General features: G+C 44.4%; 1 protein-coding gene across 1 annotated transcript in view; it reads left to right on the plus strand.

Annotated features, from left to right (window-relative positions):
* Window positions 1–20,947, plus strand: part of SF3A3 (splicing factor 3a subunit 3) — a 241,738-nt gene that overhangs the window by 61,318 nt on the left and 159,473 nt on the right. The window contains exon 7 of the mRNA XM_078681237.1: window positions 15,058–15,140. Within this exon, the coding sequence (XP_078537363.1) occupies window positions 15,058–15,140 (83 nt within the window). The remainder of the gene's footprint in view (window positions 1–15,057; window positions 15,141–20,947) is intronic.

Raw genomic sequence — 20,947 nt, forward strand, 5'->3', positions numbered from 1 at the left:
CCTATCACGGCTCAACTCACCAAATCTAAGATCTGGAAAAGGGACACGAAGAATCTTAACCCCAACTCCCTGCCTCCTCTCCTCACCAATCGCCTCCTTCCCCCTCCTGGCACCTCTGATGTTCAATCGCTGACTGACCACTACCTCGACTCTATGAATTCAATAATCAATGAAGCCGCCCCACTGCAACTAAAGAGAGTCTCCACCAAGGTCTCGAACCCTTGGTATGACGGCAGACTCAATGAAGACAGGCGTGCTATGCGAATGGCAGAGCGCACATGGAGATCTGACCCCTCATCACTGCATCGCAAAACACTTAAGAACAAGAGAAATGCCTACTTCAGGAAAATCAAGCGTGCGAAATCCGACTTCTTCAGCCTTCAGCTGGACCAAGCAAAAAACAGACCAAGAAAGCTGTTCGAACTAGTCAAAACTCAAACCAAGACGCAACCCTTACTATCAAACGACACAACAAACGACATCCCACACTGTGAAGACTTTTCTGCTTTCTTTAAGTTAAAGACCGACAGCATAAGGTGTGACCTCCTTAATGATGTAATGAGATACCCGAGCCACATCAAAAGGCCCGACACCCAACCTAAAAATAACGCTTCCTGGTCGTCTTTTGACACCTACTCTGAAGAAGCAATACACAAACTGCTCGGCACCTTGAAGCCCTCTAATCACCTCACAGACCTGCTAATGCTGTAAGAGACTTCACCCCCGTTCTCCTCCCACTCTGGACTAAAATCATTAACAGCTCCCTTCAGCAAGGTCTCATCCCAGACTCCCTCAAAGTGGGGCAAGTCACGCCTATACTCAAGAAACCTACAGCTGACCCTGTTGACTTAAACAATTACCGCCCGATCACCAATATCCCCACTCTGGCCAAGCTGCTGGAAAAATGTGTGCAACTCCAATTAACAAAACACATTGACAAATTCGAACTCCTCGACCCTCATCAATCAGGCTTCCGAGCGAAACACAGCACGGAAACGGCCATGACACACATAATTGATGACGCCCTCCAAATTCTTGATCGCAACGACTCCTGCCTCCTCATCCTCTTGGACCTCTCCTCAGCATTCGACACGGTCAAACATGAGAATCTACTAGAGCTCCTAAATACCAGAATGGGCTTATCCGGGACTGTGCTCAAATGGTTCACTTCCTTCCTACACAACCGATCTCAGAAGTTCAAGATCAACAACGTGCTGTCCTCACCTGTGCCAGTAGATTTAGGCGTCCCACAAGGTTCTTCCCTCTCACCCACGCTGTTCAACCTCATCATGGAACCACTCGCTACCCTGCTCCAAGCATCCAATGTAAATTTCCATATGTATGCCGATGACACTCAACTCTACCTAAAGGTACAATCCCCAGATGATATCAAACTTCTGAACGGCACGGCACACTTAGAAACACCCAATCGTGGTTGGCCGACAATCACCTCAAACTAAATGCGCTGAAAACTGAGTTCCTCCTGATATCACCCCCTGCGAAAATTACCACCACCCAATTATGGCTCAATCACCTAACAGCACTCAATGTCAGACCCACCATCGTGGACTCTGCGAAATCCTTAGGTATCACACTTGACGCAAAGCTCAATATGCAACAGCACATTAGCAAAGCAACGAAAGGAGCTAACTTCCAAATCAACACTCTGAGGAAACTCAAACCCTTCCTTCCAGCCAAAGATTTCCTAACTACTGTACAAGCTCTAGTCGTCCCCCGCATAGACTATGGAATTGTGGCCCTCAGCGGACTCCCTCTAGCAACAACCGCACCCCTAAGAGCCTCCTTGAATGCTGCCGCGAGACTCATTTCTGGCTTAAGGAAACACTCTCACATAACCCCTGACTTGAAATCCCTGAAATGGCTTCCCTTTGAAGCCAGAATACAGCTGAAAATTGCTGTTATGACACATTCAGCCATACACCACAAGGCACCCAACTACCTCACTCAAAAGTTGTCTATATCTGGAGGCTCGAGATCCAATAGAAGTGCAAAAACTCTGCTCCTGAAACCTCGCAGATTCCGTAAGGAAAAAACATACAAACGTTCCTTCTCAGGAATGGCACCCAGGATCTGGAATGCACTCCCTCCTGAAACGAGGCTTATCTCCTCCACTGCACTCTTCAAGAAAGAAGTTAAAGCCATCCTTATGGCCAAGTTCACCTGATCCTTACTGTTATTGTTCAGAGACTTTGCACCGTTTCGGTAACGTTGGATACTTACTGGTCCAATAACTTTATATTCATGACCTCCAGACCTCCTTTGCAGTTGGATCAAAGACTCTGCACCGTCTTATAGTATTGTCTATTCTGAGTGCTTATTGGTATCCTCTGATCTCTATTGTAGTTGGATCAGGGTCTTTGCACCGCCTTATTTTATTGCCTATTTGAGTGTTTACTGTTATCTCATGATCTCTATTGTAGCTAGACCAGACTCTGCACCGTCTTATATTATTGTCTATTTTGATTGTTTACTCTTATCTCATGATCTCTATTGTAGCTAGATCAGACGCTGCACCGTCTTATATTACTGTCTATTTTGAGTGTTTACTGTTATCTCAGGATCTCTATTGTAGCCAGATCAAAGACTCTGCACCCCCTTTTATTTTACTGTCTATCTGAGTGCCTATTGGTATATTATCAGCACAAGACTGTTATCCTATTATGCCACATTTACTATACTGTACCCAATTATTATGTCTAGTCACCCAATTATTATGTCTAGTCACCCTCCTGCTGCCCACTCCCCCCCTGTGAAGCGCTCTGATATCTGTAAAGATCTTGTTCGCGCTATATAAAACTTTGAATAAATAAATAAAATAAATAAATGAGGCACAGGATCAAGGCTGATTTGCATATGGCCATGTCTGAACTGGGGTGGTGTGGAGTGCAAAAAACGATGGATTTGGGCCCAGATCTCTGTACTGGGGTGAATGTATGACATTGTTCTGCATTCTGTCCATCAACTGTTGTTTTTGCAAGTGTTATAATACAGGCACTAGTTCACAACCTTCAACCTCCAATTGTTTATGCCCCCTCCAAAAAAAACTTTAACAACCAACCTTTGGAATAGGAAAAAATAAGTTGCCAGCATTGCAAGAACAAAAAAAAAAAATGTTTTTTATTGTACATACATTTTTTATATTTGGTAGTTCTGTTGGACATAATGTCTTCTTGGTCATATATAAGGTAACAAAAATGCTTCTGGCACTTTTTTATTAAAACTTTTCAGCATGCTGCACAGCAGCCACACTTCTCTACAGCACAGCTTAAAAACATTGGCAAAGTCAATAGCTCTGCCTAAACACTTATAAGGCCCCAAAGGTGAGACCTATTGGCTATGCCAACATGGCCACACTCACTTTTTGCATGGTTTTTGATGCAATTTTGACAGAAGTGCACTGGGTTCCTGCTATTCAAGTCCACCGGGCCGGATCTTTTCCCATAAAACTGCACAGTTGTACTCCCAATTGGCAGTACCTTTAGCACCCACTGTAAGTCCCTAGTAAATGGTACCCCTGGCACCTAGGACAGGGAGGCTTGAGGGTCCCTCGGGCTGCAGCATGTATTGTGCCATCCCAATTGATCCCTCAGCACACTCCTGCAAACTGCCATTGCAGGCTGCGTGACATGGTGCAGAGAAAAGTGAAGACCCAACATGGCACCCCTCCTGTGTGCCATGCCTGAAGACACTGCAAGTAATATGAGTAAGTCACCCTTATAACCCTTTCGCAGGGTGCATTACATAACATCTGAGGACATATGTGTATGAGCAGATGTGCCCCTGTGATGTCCATGTCGATTCTTAGATATTGCCAGTGAAGAGGGAAGCTGTCTTCAGTATGTATATGTACTGTGCAGTGGTGATTACAACTTCTTCAAGAACATGATGGTTTCACTAAAATTAAAGATGTTTGGTATCAAAGATCTTGTATTGATAAGCCCACACTGATTCCAGTGATGGATTTATTAATACATGCACGCAGAGGACACCTTAGCCGTGCCCCCTGAAAACCTACCAACCGCTTGTGTACTGGCCAACTGATATGGACAAGCCTGCCACCACAGAGAGGTTTCTGACCCCCTGCAGATGAGAGCCCCTGCTCTCTTGAGTGCAGAAACAATGCCTGTTCTGGCCGGAGGTGTTGTCACATCCTCCAAGCAGGATGCCTCAGTGATCAGCATATCAAGGCAGGAGGCTTCAAATATCTCTGCTGCCTTTAATATATGACCCCGCTTCCCCCAGGTTTGGGAAATGCCACCCTGAGGCCCATTTGGCACCAGGACAGGCATGGAAATTAGCTAGTCAGGAGGCGTGCTCCCTATTCGGCTAGTACCACCCTTATGGTGGGCTACCTGATGTGAATACGAGAATTCCACCATCTTGGTTTTTGGTGGAATAGGGCTCACTGGGTCAGGGTTTTGCCCTCTTCCGAAAGGAAGTGGTCATATAGAGGGTGCAATCGCCCTAAAGGCAAGTAGTCCTTTTGTGACTTCCTGTCACTCCCCTTAGCACCCTGAAATTGAGTATTTAAGGGCACCCCTGATGCCAGGAACTTAGATTTCAACAGATCCAGAAGAAAAGGACAAAGAAGAGCCATGATAGAACGAGAACTGAAGACTTGCTGTAGACTTATGGCACCAAAGCATGCCTGCCTGCACCAGTCCAGACAATCATGACCGAGTGACTAGTCCTTCAGCTGATCAACTACCAAGAACCTCCGTATACTGTCAGCCCTTTGCAAATTGGCAGCAAACTCCCTTGAAGTAGAGGAGCTACTCCCCTGCAGTCAGCAGGCACCAAAGAGGTAAAGTCCAGTTTACCGTGTTGCCACTCCCTGGCTAGCCCAACGCAGCAGCCTCCCTGGAAGATGTTTGCTCCTGAAGGTCAGATCTGTCCACCCACTGAAGGAGAGGACACCAGGACCGACTGGAGCCGCACAGCACCAATACCCTGGGTACCAGACCTCTTGCAGCAACTAAGATTCGAACAGCACCAAGACTTGAGCAGCTGGTGAGGTGCGTCTGCACTGCAGAAACCCACTATCAGAGCTGTCCCGATTTTGCACCCTCAATTGATGATGGACATTTGTGAGGGCCTTTTCCCACAGAGCCCAGCTGACCCATCTGCTCTGCACCTGAGCGCCCGAGCCTGGGTACTGACAAACCTGCCGTGTCCCCTTGCTCGCAGGATCCTTGTGACCCAAGCCTTCTATTGGGAGTTCCCGAACTTGTCCACAAGTCCCCTTTCTCTAGTCTGTTTTAGGTGACAACTCTTCTTTCCATCGGCATAGCGCGCAAAGCTACCAACCGGACCAGCAGCTCTGCCCTCGGACGCCCCAGGGCTGGTAACCCGTAACTGCTGGTGGTACTTAGGTTGTAGGGGGCCAAGGTCAAAAGTCCAGAAGGAGGCCCTCAAAAAACGACCGGAAATAACTGTATGCAACATATGCCCATAGGAAAGCATTGCTGCTTAAAGACTTATTTAGGTGAACATTTTACTTACCTGTATAAATCAATATTTTAAAATACTTACTTGATGACTAATATGTTGAATTTATATAAAAATACAACCTATTTTTCTAAATTGGTCTCAGACTTATTCTTGAGTGTGTCTCTGATTTATTGCCCCTGTGAGTTCAAGACATTCTTAGTGTTTCCCTCTGATAAGCCTAAAATGCTCACCCACACTACTGCAAAAGACAGCATTTACTATTAGCATTTTTGCCTCTGTAAACCACTATGGATTGCTTGAACTCTTTATATAGTTGACCAAAACGAGGCACACTGTGTAAAGAGCAAGCATCCTACAAGGCTTATTTCCCACACCCCATTTTTTAGGTCTTGGCCTGCGAAAGACTGCGCACATGCGCCGTCGAGCTGTTGAGATTTAATGACATAGAGTATTTTCCACTAGCGAGGTTAAGCCCTGCCCCTCTTTTCCATTGGCTGGCATCACCGTTCATGCTAAACGGTGGCCAGCCATTGAAGAAGCGGTCCTAGTGACGTTCTTCTTTCTCTCTAAGCCCCGTCCTTTTCAGACTGGGTTCCTTGACTTACTGGTGGCGTAAAAGGTTTCTTATCTTCTTTATGGGGCGAAACAGATGGCCCCATAAAGAAGATGAGAAACCTTTTACGTCAGCAGGAAGTCAGTCTGAAAGGGATGGGGCTGTGTCATGGCGAGCGCTTGTTTTTGTTTGCATTTCAGCTAACGCATTGATCTAGAAGGGCTCTCACTCTCTCGCCGTCCGTCCCTGTTGGGCCTCCCTCTGTGCACATTAGTTCGCCTTCTGAGACTGCCGGAAACTTTCCGGCCGCCGAAAAGCTTCCTGCACACGCCCACACCCGGACCTCAACCGGCAGCGCTACATCTGCCACAGAGAGTGCTGCCCCCACACAGCATGTGTCTGAGTCCAAAGGAGTTATCTGTGAGCCCCGTCAGTGTGTGTGAGCCCTGTTGTCATGTCTGTGAGCTCTGAAAGTGTAACGGAGTCCTAGCGTGCACAGGCATGATTCCTAAAATCGATTAAATTCTTCAGCCGATATTCACTCGTCCCTTCACCCTTCCAGGGCAATAAAATAAGTATAATTTCCAATGGGTAATCATTATTATGCGTACCCACACAGTAAGGTATGAAGTGCGGTGTAGCTAAAAGGTGATTTCGATACACACCTACTGCCAGTGTGCACGGATTAGTCATTGTCATGAAGCGTGCACTGGCAGCTTTTTACACCAGAAGGCAGGCAGTTAGTGCAGAGCAGTGGGGGCTGGGTACAGGGGGCGAGAGTAGAGGCTGTTTCATTACCTGGGTTAAGGGTCAGTGCATTGTGTACTCCCTGCTTGAAGGTGTTGCACGCACGATGCACTGATCTGTAAGATAAACGTGGTCTTTCTGGTACTTGAATCCGCCCACTCTTGCCATCCGTTAACACGTTGTTTTTTTTTTGCAGAGTTTTATATAGCGCGAACTTGACCCGAATCGGGTATCAGAACGGGTATCACCAGTTACGTTACATGAGGACACACATTCATTTTTGTTAGGCACGGGGAGATTGTGTTTTGCCCAGAATCACAGGATGTTCAGCGTCATTGCTGAGACTCCAACCCAGTTCCCGAGGTCCAGCGCCCTAGCTGTTAGGCCAACTCCTCTCCCCTTGCCTTGCCCTGGCAAATGTCAAATCACGCACCAAGCTGTGACTTGCTGTTTAAATACGCTCCAGTTACGAGATTATGTGTTAACAGATATAGACAGTGCTGTATTGCCATTTGTATTACAGATCAATCATCACTTTAAGCCGCTCCCCTCGGTATTGTTTTGTTTTATGAACAGAAGTTTCCCACCGCTGCTGCCCCGAAGTAGCTTATCTGCTCAACTTCAAACCGTTCAAGTTTGTAAAAAAAAAAAGGTGCAACCCAGACAGCCCTTGTACTGCGTGCAGCACGCACACCAGACATGCATTCTGGGCCCTGCGCAGATGCAGCTGCCCTGCTCGTTGAAATGCCCCCAGTTGTGCACTAGAGGGACTCTTATGGGGCATAAGGAGGATCCAACCAGACCCACTTAGAGTAAACCCAGCGTGATAGCTCAGTGGATTGCGCGCATGCTGCAAAGATCTGCTCCTGGTTCAGATCCTGGCAAGGCAGAGCCAGCTCGCTGTTTAATCCATGTGGGGTAGATGTTACTCATCCTCATGTATCTGCAGGTGTCCCGCAATGGCTGCAGGTGGAAGCAAAAGAGAACTATTGCAGCATACCATGGGAGTGGTCCGTCTCTGATTGTGAAGTGGGCTGCGTCTTGCATACAGAGTTCTGAATTAGGAGTGAATGTGCTTTTTATTTGGGTTACTGCTAGCCTAGTCACTAGTTATAATCAGTTCTGGACCAGTACAACGATTTTTGGAGCTGCAGGCAAAATGGTCATTTACAACTGTGGTACTCTTCTGGGCAAAACAACGAGTCCCTTCATGAGGCCATTTTCACAGTCTCATGTCCTCTTATAGAGGGGCTGCTATCCCTAAACAGGCCTTTATGTAGACAGCGTTGGGTCTCACATTGCCACTCCTGGTACCACTTGGAAGCACCAGAAAGGACTGGTGCAAAGATCTTTTACATTGTATGTGAAATGGAATTTTGCCAACCTCCCCCCTCCTTGTCACTAAGGTCATATTTGCTTATTGTCAGGGCGCACAAAATAATATATATACAGTGAGGCTCAGCTTTACTAAGAATGGAGGATCGGTGACTCACCGGCTCCTCCTCTTTCAGTTTCAGCAGATTCCCCTGACTCACTGACACGGGGCGTAACCTGTAGCAGCCCGGCACTCTTGTCGTCTTTTATTTCCGCTTTTACTTCTAGGCTGCTTGACCTCGTACCGGATGCATGCAGGTAAATGCAGTCCGTGCTGTACTAGTACTAAAAAAATACTGCGTTAAAGATCTTGGGCGGTAGAGGCCCTTGGGAGCCGAGGAAATCCAGATACAGATAGAAAAAAAATGGTCTGCTACTTTAGAATTAGCCCACATTTTAAAATCAGTACGGTGTAATATATTTAATAGATGTAATACCCATATGTAAAAGCATCATCGGTGGTGCATCACTAAGTACAAACAACAACAAAAATTACACAACTCTCATTTTGTACAATGTTTTCGTTGTATAATTAGGCTGCTCAACTACGAACGTGCCGTGCTCAAAATGGCTGAAACGTTCACGCATTTAAAAACCGTATTTACCAATTAAAGTTCGCTTTTCCGGTCTATGATTACTGCCTTCCTAAAGCGGAAGAACAATGTCTCCACTGTGACGTTCACTTGATTCTGAGATTGTCCTTTCCCTGAAGGACAGGCAGGTGTGAATCGCCAAACAGAACATAGTCATTAACGTGGGAGAGGGACGTTTAGTGCTATTTAGTTTCGGTGGTATATACTTTTTTCCTTTCATTTGAAGGACACGTATCTATTTGCTCCATTTATAGAGCTCATCATTTAGGACTGTTTATTCAACGAGGAGTTGGCTGTCTTGCACACTCAATTGACGTTCTTTGTTTGTTTTTTTTGCAGAGTCACACTGCATTCTGTGCCCCTTGGTCTGGCCTCTTACTGAAGGCAGGGAGATATGCCTGAACGAGTGCCTTGTGGAGGCCACCTCTCAAGGGAGCAAAGCACGGAGTTGTCAGAGGTGACAAAGGAAGGCTGGGGATTTACGTGGTTTATTTAGCTAGACATTGCATCCGAAATATACATATATTATGCTTATATATATATTTATATTTTCAATGTAATTGGGCCTTGATGTGGGGTTTGCGAGTGGCTAGTTAACCATGGCATACGTCCACGGGGGCCGTCTTGTGCTGGGATCAAGCAAAGAACCCTCCCCCTACCACCACCCCCGAAGATGTGAATTAGGGGTTGGTATGCCTTGGAGTATTTCTAATTGGAGTGGAGCAGATGGGACTTTCAAAGTGGTCCAGCAAAGGAGACAAGGCAGGTGACAGTCAAACCCGAGATACTATTGGCAGTTTACTGCACTAGCCAATGAGCCTGTGGCCCGAAAGAAATTAATACATGGGAAATGTGTACTGTTTTTATTTCACGTAGTATGCTGCGCCTTCATTGTCGCGCCGTGACGCTCCACACAAGCCCCGCCACAGAATGTAACTAGAACTTCGTTTCTGGAAAAAAAAAGTTAAACGTGGCTAGATCACTGTTTGAGAGCCCTTCCACCAGAAAATTAGAGTGCAACAGTCACCGTCAAAGAAAGGTGGTGGCTTGGTGGTGTGTGTGTGTGTGTCTGGCTCTGTGTGTGTGGCTCTGTGTGTGTGGCTCTGTGTGTGTGTGGCGCTGTGTGTGGTGCTGTATGTGTGTGTGTGTGGCGCTGTATGTGTGTGTGTGTGGCTCTGTATGTGTGTGTGTGGCTCTGTCTGTGTGTGTGGCTCTGTGTGTGGCTCTGTCTGTGTGTGTGTGTGGCTCTGTGTGTGTGTGGCTCTGTGTGTGTGTGGCTCTGTGTGTGTGTGGCTCTGTGTGTGTGTGGCTCTGTGTGTGTGTGGCTCTGTGTGTGTGGCGCTGTGTGTGTGTGGCTCTGTGTGTGGCTGTGTGTGTGTGGCTGTGTGTGTGTGTGTGGCTGTGTGTGTGTGTGGCTGTATGTGTGTGTGGCTTTGTGTGTGGCTGTGTGTGTGTGTGTGTTTTTGAAACATAAATAAAACACCTTGTCATTTGCAATGTCAATAGCTCAAACTCGCGTAAATACGCGACCTATTGCATTGCTAATGCAATAGGTCCCGCATTTGCGCGAGATTAAGCTAATGGCATTGTAAATGACAATGCCATTTATTTATCTGTTTTCAAAACTAACACAAATAAAAATGTTGTCATTTACAATGCCAATAGCTCTAACATTTGCAGAGGCGAGACCGTTGCATTGTAAATGCTTGTTTAAGTTTGAAAAGAGTAAAGTTTATTAAAGCAAAAGGGAATGGGAAAAAGAAAAGGGGATACAATAACGATATATATGTATTATGTTATGAAAGCATATATATACATGGATGAGTGGTTGCTTAACAGTAGAAAAATGATACATAAAAAACAAATCTGGTCATTTATCTAAAACATAACACAATCCTATTAAGTCTATACAAGTAATATTAAAAATAGAGAAAAAACAGAATGTCAACGAGGTTTTAAAACCTCTTGTTCCAAAACATTCCGAGCATGTGAAATTTTAGCATGACAATCTATGAACGTCGTAACTGGAGACCATATATTCAAACGTTTTACAACTACAGTGGATATACATAAACAGTATCCAATCTATGGTTATAACATACAGCATACCACCAGGCCTGGAAAGAGAGGTAAGACACATGTTTCCAATGTTTGGTAATCTGTTGAAACGCCACTCCCAAAAGTAAATCCAAAATATGCATGTTGAAAGTACATTGAGACCAAAAAAACATTGACAAAGGAAAAGAGTACCACATGATGAAAGATTAGGGTGATTTATTTCCAAACACAGTTCCAAATATCGTTAACAAATGGGCAAGTAAAAAGCAAATGTTTTAAATCCGCATCCTTGGAGGCACATAACCAGCAAGTATCTGATAAATCAATGTTTATCTAATGGAGAAAGGCTGGGGGGAAAGAAGTATCCTGTTGTAGATAAAAAAGACGTCTGTGTGGTGTTAGCCACTCTAGATGTTTTCCTGATCTTAAGCCAAATCTTGTTCCATAAATGAGTAGACCAATCGACATCTAAATCCCGTTCCCAATCCAATTCTATTTTGGTTTTATCTCTTGAGGGGGGTGATTTACGTAAATAGGTATACATTTTTGATGCTTTGGGATCTGAATTGAGAAACTCAAGGGAAGTGTTAGGAGTGATATTGGACGGAACTGAAATTAGAGCAGACTGGTTAACAGCTAAATTCAAGGCAAATAAAAAATAGTTCTAGCTTGGTGAAAGGATAAAATGTTGTTATTTTGAATTAGCTGATGGACCCAGAGGAGGCCCTTCTGTCTCCATGATTTCCAATTAATGGGTTTTGACTTTAATTGTTATACGAATATTGTGCCATGTTGAAGAGTGTAGAAATTAATTCATGCCGGTAGAACTATCTAATAGAAATGTATCTAGCAACTTGCTTGTATGTACTTGCATGTAAACGGTCCAGTCTATGTGCACGTTGAAAGTTTAAAACAGTATCTTCAGGCAAAGTCAACACCTTAGGTAGAAAGTCTTTGAAAAAAGTGAGAGGATCCCCTCCTTCTGTTTTTTCTGGCAGACTATATATGCGCAAATTGTTTCTCCTGTTTCTGTTTTCCAAATGCTCGACATGTTACTCCAAGGAGGAGACCTGTGATTGTAGGAGATTAACTTTGCTTTGAGTTATGCTATGTGAGGAGATGCTCCGTTCCACTGCGAGGAGACGTTCGTCCATTTGGGACCATCTGTCTGTTAGAAATTGAGGTTTAGAATATGTATCTTCCATAAATGGTATTAGTGAGCGTATCTCTTCCAGTAATAGGTCTAATGAAGCAGGTGGTGACGATTTTGTAGGGGAAGGACGGTCCTTTTTGAGTCGTTTGGGATTGGCTTTACAGAACCCGCCACGGTGATCACTGCTGATGACCCAGATGGAGCAGTGCCAACATTTGGTTGAGGGGTCAAAGTAGATTCCATTGCAGCAAGCTGCGAAAAAACAGTTTTTATTAAAATGACGTGTTGGAGAGGAAGTAGAAGAAGCAAGCTTCTTTAATCTCCCCATAGGCTGAAAAGACAGAAGTGTTAACTGGAGACAAAAATTATGCCAATTGTCAAGAACACAGTTTATAGGTGAAGGCTAAGAAGAAGAAGAAACAATTAAAACAGGGTTCTTGCCAATGAAATAAATTCTCTCTTGACCAGACGAAATCCTCAAAAATAATGAAAGTACGAAGAGAGTTACAAGTTCCTTACTAACATAAAAGCTGTATTAATAAGGTGGTATTTTAATGAGTATCAAAAACTCACTTTGGAGAAGTGCCAGCATTTTGTAGAAGGTTGCCCAATAAGAAAAAAGAGAAGTATAGTCCCATTGGTGTAAGGGCCAAAAGCACAGTATCTTCATACAAAAGTAACGGTCAAATAAAATGCTTGATAGTCTTGTACTGTGAGCCGGAGTAAGGTGAGCAGTAGAAGGAAATATGAGGCGATGAGCTGAGTTAAGTAGCGATGCGATGGTGACAGTGCACAGAGAAAATAGAACCTAGACATAAAGAGCTTCACTTCAATAATAGAAACTTAGTAGGAAACATTAGCCACATTGTCGAATGAAAAGGTAACAAGTGCATTTAAAAATGTAAAAAATACTTAATTATTGAAGCAGGACTACGGCAAGTAATGACTGGAGCTTTGAGAAATATAGTAATGAATCCGGTCATAACGCGTTGGTGAGCGCGCACATGTGGGCTGAATGAAGCATGTAGCGGGTCACTTTATAATAGGAAGACGAGAAGTTGAGAAAATGAAGCAGCCGAACACAAAATGGTGGCTGTGACTGAGGAAAAGGATAAACGGTGGAATACCTCGTATTCTTCGTTGCTGGTGTGCTGTCGACACTACCAGATGGACGCTGAGCAATTCGTTGTGCTGGAACCGCGTCTCAAATGATAAAAGGGTTGCGGGACCTGTAAAGAAAAGAAGCAAATCTGCGCCGCAGCTCACTGAGCCGCCGCCATATTCCGTGGGCGTCAAGCCATGCCTCCCTCCCGCACCCTAATTTTGTTTAGTCTGTCAAGTGAAGGTCTGGGAAAAAAATTTAGGACTGCAGATTAAGTCATTCAATTCTTTGAAGAAAATCTTTTTTTATTTTTATTTTATTGGTGTTTGTGGTGCCTAAGCATTTCAATGTGTATGCTTTCCAACAGCTTCCCCATAAAAGGAATGCTGGTGGATGAATACTTTGAAAAAGAAAGTCTGAGACGCCTGCCACCACAAATTCCTCTGCCTTCTGAAGAAGGAACAATAGTTGTTGAGCAATTTGATAGCATCTTTCTGGGGAAACAAAGAAAACATTAGATTTGTCTTCAAGGAAATTATGATCACATCTAATCAATAGATCATGGGTGTAACAGCACAGCTGATTTGCTCATGCTTGATTATTACAAGCTGCTCAATGTGCTGCTCGCTCTGTGTTCTCTTTTCAGTGTCACATGGATAAATAAATCAGAAAAGATGAAGACATAAGGCAAACAGCTAAGATCTGTGTGATTACCAGAGGAGGGATTCCCTCAAAGTGCAATACGTATGATATGGCAGAGACCAGCATGTTCATGTCCCCTACTTGTCAGATTGTTACAACAGCAACAGAACCCTTTCTTCCAAATACAGCTAACATGCACAGGTAGATAAAACCACTTTTACCCATGGTTGAGACTGCTATACCTGCGATAGAACAATGATATGGTGATCCTGCCCAAACCTCTCAGTGCCCGGATAGAAGCGAGCATTTTCAACCATCTCCCACCTTGTGAAATATTTGCAAAAAAACAGATTTCAAAGCTTTCCACCCTACATTTTTCTGAAGTGTCAAAAGGCTCCTTCCTGAGCCAGCTGATAGAGGAGGTTCTAAAGTCAGCATCCCAAGCATTTTCAAAGCACATGGGTCTGTAGCAGCTTTCTTTCACCGCCGGGGAATATTTATTTCTGTCTTAACGACTGGTTGTTTAAAACCAGTTTTTCTTTATACTATATCTTCACTTTTGCCTGGTGAATAGAAAGGTCTTTACATTTATTAGCCTTTAAGCTGGATGCCTGTACAGGAAGCCCAGGAAAGAGTGAATAAAACAGTTGTAATAGTAACATGAAAGTGTGATGAGAAGGGCCTGAGATCTCTCTCGCATGCTGGTTCAACCACAGAACTATTGTGACCGAGATGTGGAGGAGACAGCAGCAAGTTGCAACAGGACTGACTACCAAGAGGCCTGATCTCACGACCCGACAGTGAACAAGGTCTGTAGGGGCTGTCTTTGGCTGCTCCCACTTTGGAAAAGGAGCCCAAAGAGCAGCGGCGTAGAACTGTAATGGCCTGTTTTCTTCTTTCAGTTAATTTCAGAGTTAAAATCATGTACTTTTAAAAATTTGTTCTTCATCTGTGCCGAGATAATGAACTGTTTACAAGTAAAGTAAGAATATTAATGATGGAGAAACCGGGTAAGAAGTAATTTTCCCTTATTGATCAGTTTAAAAAAAGAATCATATAATTTTATTGCTATTTTTCCACTCTTTGTTTACCTGATGACTTTCGAAATCTTAGGATATAGTTAACAAGAATGGCTAAGCAAAAGGAGGCAAAGCTACCTTTTCTAAAAGATTGTATGCATGTGATACGAAGGTTTACCCTGCAGTTTTTTTAGTTGAATTTAAAATTAATCAGAATGCAGTAGTAGGTTAATTGAACTAAGCATTTGTAATGGCTTAAATGGTTTAGCGTTGGATTGTCATACCAGAGTTGTCATCCGTTTTCACTGTTTTGTATAACTTAATGTAGCCTTTCTTATTTTCAGAAACTTGATTACATTACATACTTATCTACATTTGATCAGCTTTTTGATATTCCAAAGGAAAGAAAAAATGCAGACTACAAAAGGTAAGTGAGAAGGAAGCTGTAATTTGTTCTGTGGGTCAAAATACAAGCAATGGCATCTTTAAGCAATCTGATTTTTATGCAGTTTATTTTTTAATTGATTTCTTTTTTGGCATTCACAAAACAGTGACAGACTGCTACATAAGTAGCTGCCTGGAAAGATTTATTTCTTGCACGTTTTTCAGTGGCATCACTGAATCACCCCCCCCACCCCCACCCCGGTCATTAACTGATTCTCCAGGCTAGACAAATCCAATTATGTTATTCTAATCTTTCAGTTCACTATGGATGGTTCCTCCTCGAATCCCGATGCCTCTGTACTAATTCGCCTGCATGTAAATGTATTGATTAAGAAGATATATGAAAGGTCTTTAATGCTGACACTGTTTGGAGGGGACAGGCTCCTGCTTCTAATGGGAGCTCTCTGTTCTTACCCTGCATCTTCAACAATCTAATATGGTTTTTAACTCTGATCTTGGCACCTTTAATTACCAACACACTTTACACCTCCCCCTCTCCCCCAACCCCCTTCAAAGTACTGACCTTTCCTGATCTTTTGTCTCTGTTCTGTTACCCTATTACTTTATCTTTTTTCTTTCCCTATCAGGGACCTGTGGTCAGCTACATCCCATTTCCAAGGCTCCTTCCTCATTGTCTCTGTTGTTACCTACTTTCCATTTTTCCTTTTCCTGTGAGTGGTTTGAGTCCACTTTAGTACGACATAAAGCACTATACAAAAGCCAATATAGCGTACACTTCCCTGAGCTTCGCCAGAAAAAGTAAAGCAAGGAACTTGTAGATGCAAAACAAGAAAGATTAAGTGAATTTTGCTGTCACAAGAGAAGTCCCAAACTGTCTATTCCACATGGTCTAAATTAAACCTGAGAAACATGTGCGCTGCATATAATTTGTGTTGGAGCAACGTCTCAGACTTCCTTAAAATCTTGCACCTCACCGCAACGCCTTCAGAGACCTCAGATCAGCAGACTCTCACTCCATCCATCAACCAAAGTGCAAATTATAAACGCATGAGGACAGTTCAAGCCTAAATCTGCAGGATGCTCAGGCTACAACTAAGAACAGAATCCATGCATCATCAGTTGGGGAAAAAAAACCTCCAAAAGAGGCACTATCTGGGGATGCTTTGCAAAAACTTGAGCAGAAATTATGCTCATTCTTTAATGACTGTTCTATCCATTGACTCAAGAGATTCCTATAAACCAAATGTGTGAACACCTAACCATTTCTAAATGATAGCACCTGTATCCAAGCACACTAAAGGAGCTGTAATGGAACATATGAGACCTATACAAGACTACCCAATAAATAAACCACTTGCAGTATCTTGCAAAGCTAGTTCTTTTTATTTTAACATTATCATTATTATTGTTTAAGCAAACAGTTTCAGTGCCTAGTCCACTGATACATATTTTTAGATCCAGACACAACACAAGTTCTGAAGAATGGTAAACCTATTGTGACAGTCAACAATTTATTTTGTATTGTTGTAAAAGTTTTTTATTAGCCTCTTTTGTTTATGCATAAAATAAAGGCAACTGTTTCAAATTCTTAGACTTTGCCACTTCTGGTAAACAACAATAACAAACATAAACAGGTTTCATTCATTCTCATATAGTCTTAAGAATAGACGGTAGAGCGAGAGACTATCCATGTTTTAAAGCTTGCTTACTGACAAAGAAGTGACTCCCATCATCGACTTGAAAAAAATAAAGACTTCTAAGGGGTTCTGTCTGTCTTGAAAGACCTGGTATCGCCAACCTGCCCCTGAAACATGCCTCACCATTAGCCTCAGGGATCCTTCTAGAATCAGCGGTCGACTGCCCTGACAATCCTTAAGAATGTAGCAAATACAACAAGACGGAATGTAGAAACATTTCAACCACTCACCCCCAGTCAAAAGATCTGTGTTTAATCCAGCATTCTCTTGCTCACTATGGCAACCCACTTTGGACCCAGCCATATGCAAATCAGTCTTGACCCTGTTCCTCATGGGAACAGTCCAGCCTGAACAGCCAGGGCAGGTCTTCCCTGGACCGGAAACAAGCATCTTGGGACCGGTGTCAGGGTATCAACCCTCATTAGCCAGGCTAGCTTGAATCCAGTGGCACAGCGAGCAAGGGACCCACGTCTGGGCGTACCCATGGCCACTTAGGATGATCATAGCCTGACAGTTCGACCTGGACTGTTCCCATGGGGAGCAGGGCCAAGACTGATTTGCATATGGCTGGGTATAAACAGGAATGGCATGGTGTGCAAAAGAATAGATGGCTTTAGGCCCAGAACTTCTGTACTGGGGTGGATGTTTAAAAAAGTTCAGCATTCCATCCATCAATTGTTCTTTTTGCAATCTTTAAGAATACTCAAACTCTGAGGGAGAGAACCTGTAAGTCCCAAGAAAGCTCCAGATGAACTGGAATCCATAGTTGAACTCTCCAGAATGGCGTCACAGGACCACATCTGATTTGTGGCTTCTTACTTGGGTTGCCATCATCATGGCAAAGGAAGTAAAGGCGTAATTGCCATGCCTTCTCCAATTGTGGAGAATTGTGTCCACTTCCATGACCCTGGATACAGACATCAAATGAAGTATTCTCAGCTGCTGATTCAGACGAGTAGCAAAGAGGTCCCATTTGCATGGGTCTCGATTGTATAACGTTACAAAGCGGTCTTTACACCGCAATACATTAACAATGCGATTATTACAACGCAAGACGTTACACCGGCGTGCACTAGAGGGGCTGGACTTTGGAATAGTATGATTTACCATTCCAACTCCAGCCTAAGTAACAGTAGAGAAGGTGTTGCAATATTAAATCATACTATTCCTTAGTATATAGCGGCATCCAGCGCAAGTCGTAACGACTTGCGTTGTAATGACCACGTTGTAAATGTATTGCGGTGTAAAGACCGCATTGTAATGGATGTTTCCCATGGGTCTCACCTGGCCACCATTCTCTGGAAGACCAGTGGATCCAGTTTCCAGTCATTGGCGTTCCCCAGTGTCTGGAGTTCCAGACCACCACAATAATCGACAAGTCTGGAAGGTACACTACAACTACCAAAATTGGCCTGACTAGGCAGGAAGTGCCAGATTTCCGTTAGCAGTACTGCTCATGCCTTGGATTTGGTACCTCGTAGGTGTCCCTTTAAATAAATCCAGTCAAGAAGTGGTCCTAATGCCGAGGATGAAGGTTGCTGAAGAGATGCTGTGTGTTTTCTTGGGGCCACCCTGGGGTCCATGTACTTTAGGGGTCGACTCCGGCCCCAGGACTGGGTGTAGCACGGGAGTTCATTGCAGGTCCGCTTGCCACTGGCCAGCCGGTCTCCCAGTTACAGCAAGATCAGCAGTCTTTTACAAATAAACACATCTATTTGCTGCAGGGACCAGATGCAGGAAGGTGCCCCTTTTTTGTCATGTTCACCCCTGCCCCGCCCCCCCTCCTTTTGCTACTGGTACTGATGTTTTTCGACTGACGTGCACTGGGTCCCTGCTAACCAGGCCTCGGTGCTTTTTCACTAAAACAAGGTAACATGGTATAATTGTAACACAATTGGCACACACTTAGGCGTTTAGTAAGTCCTTAGTAAGTGGTACGCCACTGCAACACACAGGTACGACTGTTCTTCTTCCTGGCCACACCAGGAGTCTTTTATTAGAAGATAAGCCCCACCCCTTAATAAACCAATTAGTTCCCCACCCTATAAATCAAACAGGTGAATCAACGCGATCCCTTTAGGAACCGCCAGTCGAAACAAGGTAAGCACAACGAACACATCACATTCCTCACCAAATTTAACAAAAACATAAAATAAACACAAATTCAGTTCAAACAAGTGACATAATCCCTCAGTCGTGTAGACCGAGCAGGACATGACTGTAACTGATACCTCCCCACACCCTTACGTTGGGAAGTAGATTCGGGTACCAGATGTTCAATAGGGGGAGACACAGAAACAGGTTTGACCTCCACACCAGATGGAGAGATGGATGGAGATACACTCTACTGGCCAGATGGCACAATGTCCGCCACCGGAGCAGAAGGAAGACCTGGACACTAATCAGTAAAGCTATCATCCGAACTTACAGAATCTTCATCAAATGGCACCACAAGGTCATAATCTTGAACATTGACAGGAGCTCGATAAGATTTAAAGAAACAGACAACCCACCCCTCACGGCAGTTACTTTTGTCCCATGAACAGCTTGCACAACCCAAGGCTCAGGTTCAAACGGTAGACTAAACTTCACTTTACGATGCCGGTTTTTCACCATTACAATGTCACCAACTGAAAAAGTCTTGGGTTTAGCTCCACGGCTAAGTGCCACCTTATCATTCATCACTTGCCGATTCTTCAACTCCCCAGCCACAGCAGCATAACTTGCAGGGACCGCCTCAATTCGGGGCACAAAATCGTTAATGGGGCGATTCATGCAAAGTGACATCGGGCTGACTTTCGTGATGGAATGAGGAGTCATCCGATATTCCTTCAAGAATAGAAATATGGCACAATCCAGATCCTGACGGTCTGTGACGGCAATCCTGATTGCTTTGTTGATGGTACGCATAAAGCGTTCAGCCTCACAATTTTCCTGGGGCCACAAAGGAGTGACCCTTCGATGCACAACACCCCTAGATTGCAAATATGTGGAGAACTCATGACTGGAAAAAGGGGGTCCGTTATCAGTGCGCAATTCGGAGATCAATCCATGGGTCGCCATGATCTTATCGAACATAGGTATAGTGCGGCATGCTGTGGTGGTGTCCATGATTTCCACTTCGGGATATTTAGAAAAGTCATTATCACCACCAGCATATGCCGCCCATCAGGTAAACAACCAAAATCAGCACTCGCCCTCTGCCACGGGAACGAGGGGATACCTTCAGTGACGATGGGAACCGGAGCATCCCCACCCCCAGCAGCCTGACACAGCGCACAACCCAATACTGTGTTCTCCACCAGAGCATCCAATCTGGGAAACCAAACTTTAGATCGTAAACGGGACTTGGTCTTCACAACCCCTTGATGTACCAAATGGGCCAAGTCCACCACACGTTGTTGAAGACAGGCAGGAATCACCAACCGTGGACCCCTCAGGAGACACCCCTCGGGAGAACAAGCCAGTTCATCCCGCACCTGAAATAGTGATGTCAAGGCAGACCTAGCATTCTCCGTACGACTCTTAGAGGAAGACAAGATCTCAGACCACTTCCCAGTACCAACAGCAGAGAGGCGCAGCTGTAGACACCCATCCCGAGCCGTTGAGTCCACAATTTCCCCCATAGAAATAGGGAGAGGCCTTGAACGCTCCATCACCATCTGCACATATTCCTCAGCTTCATACTCCTCAGCAGCAGTAGCAGGATGAAAATGCCGAGAGAGATAATCGGCAGGGTTTAAAACACCAGGACGAAAGACCACAATAAAACAGTAATCCTGCAGCTGCAAAATCCACTTTTCAATGCGAGGAGGAGGTTTTGAAAAAGAACCCATAAACAAAGGAACAAGAGGTTTATGGTCCGTATGTACAACAAAAGGCTGACCATATAAATACAAATGAAAATTACGGCACCCCCAGTGCACTGCAATGGCCTCTTTCTCGATATGGGAGTATCGTTGTTCGGTGGCATCAAAGCCCGGCTAGCATATGCCACCGGAGCCAATTCACCACTCCTCCGCCGCTGGTAAAGGACAGCCCCCAGGCCTCCTGGACTGGCATCAACGGACCTGGGCATCAACGGAAAGCTCAGAGTCCAGCAATGGATTAAAGTACACCAAAGTAGTATCAG

The sequence above is a fragment of the Lissotriton helveticus genome, chromosome 3_1 (assembly GCF_964261635.1).
Source record: "Lissotriton helveticus chromosome 3_1, aLisHel1.1, whole genome shotgun sequence".
In the NCBI taxonomy this organism is placed as follows: domain Eukaryota; kingdom Metazoa; phylum Chordata; class Amphibia; order Caudata; family Salamandridae; genus Lissotriton; species Lissotriton helveticus.